General features: G+C 62.9%; 1 protein-coding gene across 1 annotated transcript in view; it reads left to right on the top strand.

The window, feature by feature from the left end:
- Positions 1-28: 28 nt before the first annotated feature.
- Positions 29-2,663, top strand: part of LOC103777368 (transcription factor E2-alpha-like) — a gene marked incomplete at both ends in the record, with an annotated part of 4,212 nt that continues 1,577 nt past the window's right edge. Inside the window, 3 exons of the mRNA XM_008944920.1 lie at positions 29-112; positions 739-942; positions 2,065-2,188. Of these exons, the coding sequence (XP_008943168.1) occupies positions 29-112; positions 739-942; positions 2,065-2,188 (412 nt within the window). The remainder of the gene's footprint in view (positions 113-738; positions 943-2,064; positions 2,189-2,663) is intronic.

The raw sequence follows: 2,663 nt of genomic DNA, 5'->3' as shown, positions 1-2,663 counted from the left end.
GTGCCCGGTGCCAAGCTGTGCCCGTTTGTTCGCAGGCACATCGCAGTGGTCGCGGGCGAGTGGACAGGGTGGTGCCTTATCTCCCAGCTACGAAGGGAGCCTCCACACTTTAGTAAGTGCCACCCAAGATCTGCCTCCTCCTTTCCTCCTCCGACCCCTGTGCCTGGTGGTAAAGGGCTTCTGGGTCACTTCTTCTCCCCTGAAGTGCCGTGGTATGAAGGAAGCTGCTCAGTCAGCAGAGGGACGTGTGGTGGGAAGCAGCTGAGCAGAGCTGGGCACTGCTCCCCGGAGCCCAGAGCCCGGCTGGCAGAGGCACAGCCCTGGGGATCTGGCCCAGCCACACAGATTTCTGGCTGGTTTCTGCCTCCCTTTCCTCACCAGTTCCACTTGAGTGAACCCTTGTGCTTTTAGGGGGAGGCTCTGGCTGGGTCAGGAGTTATTTCTCCCCATACCTGCCTTGCTGAGTGCCTGGTTATTAGGAAGAAATTCTTCGGTGAGAGAGTGGTGGGGCACTGGAACGGGCTGTCCCAGGGTGGGGGTGGAGTCACCATCCCTGGAGGGGTTCAGAAAACAAGTAGATGTAGCACTTGAGGTCTAGTGGTTAGGGAGATGTTGGGATGAAGGTTGGACTTGATGGTCCTAGAGGTCCTTTCCAACCAGAGTGATTCTGTGATCCACCACAGGCTGCTGGCTTTGCCCACGTTAACCCAGCCCCATTTCTCTGTCCTGTCTTTCAAGCAAAACAAAATGGAAGACAGGTTGGACGAAGCCATCCACGTGCTGAGGAACCACGCCGTGGGCCAGACAGCCACCCTGCCGGGCAGCCACGGGGACATGCACGGGCTCCTGGGCTCAGCACCAGCTCACAGCACCACCGTGGGCAGCCTGGGCCAGGCCTTCCCCCCCTCGGTCATGTCCCTGGGCAACAGGCACCCGAGCCTGGTGAGTGTGGAAGCGACGGGGCAGGGGACACGCCGGGGAATTAGGTCTTGGGATGCCCCAGTAGCCAGAGGGACTCGGTGTGGGGGTAGCTCAGCGTGGTCCAGCTGGGGTCAGCGTTGGGGGGACGTGCCTGGAGCTGGCTCAGAGCATCTGGCTGTGCTCGTGCAGGGGCTGGAATCCACGCTCAGCACAGTGGTGGCTCTTGGGCACAAGCCCCACGTGCAGCTCACTCCTGCCTCTTCCTGGGGCAGGCAGAGTTGCTGGAAGTTCTTCTTCATGCCCTGCAGTGTGGGTGGAAATCCCTCAAAGTGGCTTCAAGCTGTCCCTGGGGGATGGAGGGAGGAGGAGAGGGATCTGGTGCAGGGCAGGACCATGGGTACAGACAGACAGATCTTGCCAGGACCTCCCTGCTCCGAAGCGCTGGGGCAGGTCCCACGTCCTGGTCCCAGACAGGGATGGTGGGATCCCACACTGGGTCACCAGAGTCCCCCCACGCCCAGGGGCTGGTGACCACAGGAGCAGGTTTTTGGCACAGCTGGTTGCCTGCTGCCACCAGCAGTAACACGTCTCAGGCTCCAGAGAACCAGACGTGCTCCCCTCCTGAGCTCCCCAGGCCCTTCTAACTCTGAACCTCATCCCTGTCTCCTGTTGTGAGCTGCTGCCACCTGCAGAAGGGAGTTTGCAGCAGGGCTGGCTCTGTCCTGCCAGGTCCCCATGGTTCAGCCTTGGGGGGATGCATGCACCCTGCCTCTCACCTTCTGCACCCAGACCCTTCAGAGTGGGGTTCATGCTGCTGGGGTGTCCCTTGCCCTGGTGGCACTGGGGAGGTAGCGGAATTGGTGGTGCCTGGTGGAGACAGGGGTGCAGCCCAGGCAGGGTGTCCTCTGTGGTGTGCCAGCCTCAGATCCGGGCAGGGAGGCTCTTCCATGCTGGGGGTGACACACTGATGGGGCTTTCTGCTCGGTCCAGCTGATGTGCAGGGCACGGAGCTGCTCTCAGCTGTGCCCCCACCCCTGTCCCTGGGGGAGAGCTGGTGCTGGAGCAGGGTGGTGGGTGTGCCAGGAGGGCGCTCGGCTGTGACACTTCCCCCCTTCAAGGCTTGCTCTGCTTGTCCTGCTGTAGGTGGCAGGAGGTCACCCTGAAGACGGGTTGTCCAGCAACCCCAGCATGCTCCACAACCACGTCACGCTCCCGTCACAGCCCAGCTCTCTCCCTGAGCTCAGCAGGCAGCAGGACTCGTACAGCGGTAAGGCAGCTGGGCACGGGCACACCCCTGGGGCACAGTCACACTTCTGCACACTCCTGGGGCACGGGCACACCCCTGGGGCACCCCGGGGAGGGTTTGGGGCACCCGCTGGGCCCAGTCCCATGTGGCAGCAGCCCTGGGGAAGACGGGTGCTCTCAGGAGGCCGGGGCTTCCTCGCAGTGTCCACAGGGCAGCTGCCACCTCGAGCCTTTCCTGGAGCTTTGACTGACACCTTCCTGTCCCTCCTGCAAGCTGTGGGTGCACGGAGCCCCCAGGCCCTGCTCTCGAAGCCCCCAGGCCCTGCTCTGCTCGGGGAGGGTGCACTCTGATTCTGGAGAGCTGGGAGGTGTGGGGAGAAGAACGAGGAGTGGTGCGGGGCCAGCACCCTTCCAGCTCATCTTGCTGTGGGCTGGCAGTGCAGGATGAGTCCAGGGGGCCACACGCTGGCAGTGCAGCGCAGCAGGAGTGGGGCTGG

The sequence above is a fragment of the Merops nubicus genome, unplaced genomic scaffold (assembly GCF_000691845.1).
Source record: "Merops nubicus isolate BGI_N331 unplaced genomic scaffold, ASM69184v1 scaffold33257, whole genome shotgun sequence".
NCBI classification, from domain to species: Eukaryota; Metazoa; Chordata; class Aves; order Coraciiformes; family Meropidae; genus Merops; species Merops nubicus.
This window is presented reverse-complemented; position numbering and strand designations above follow the sequence as displayed.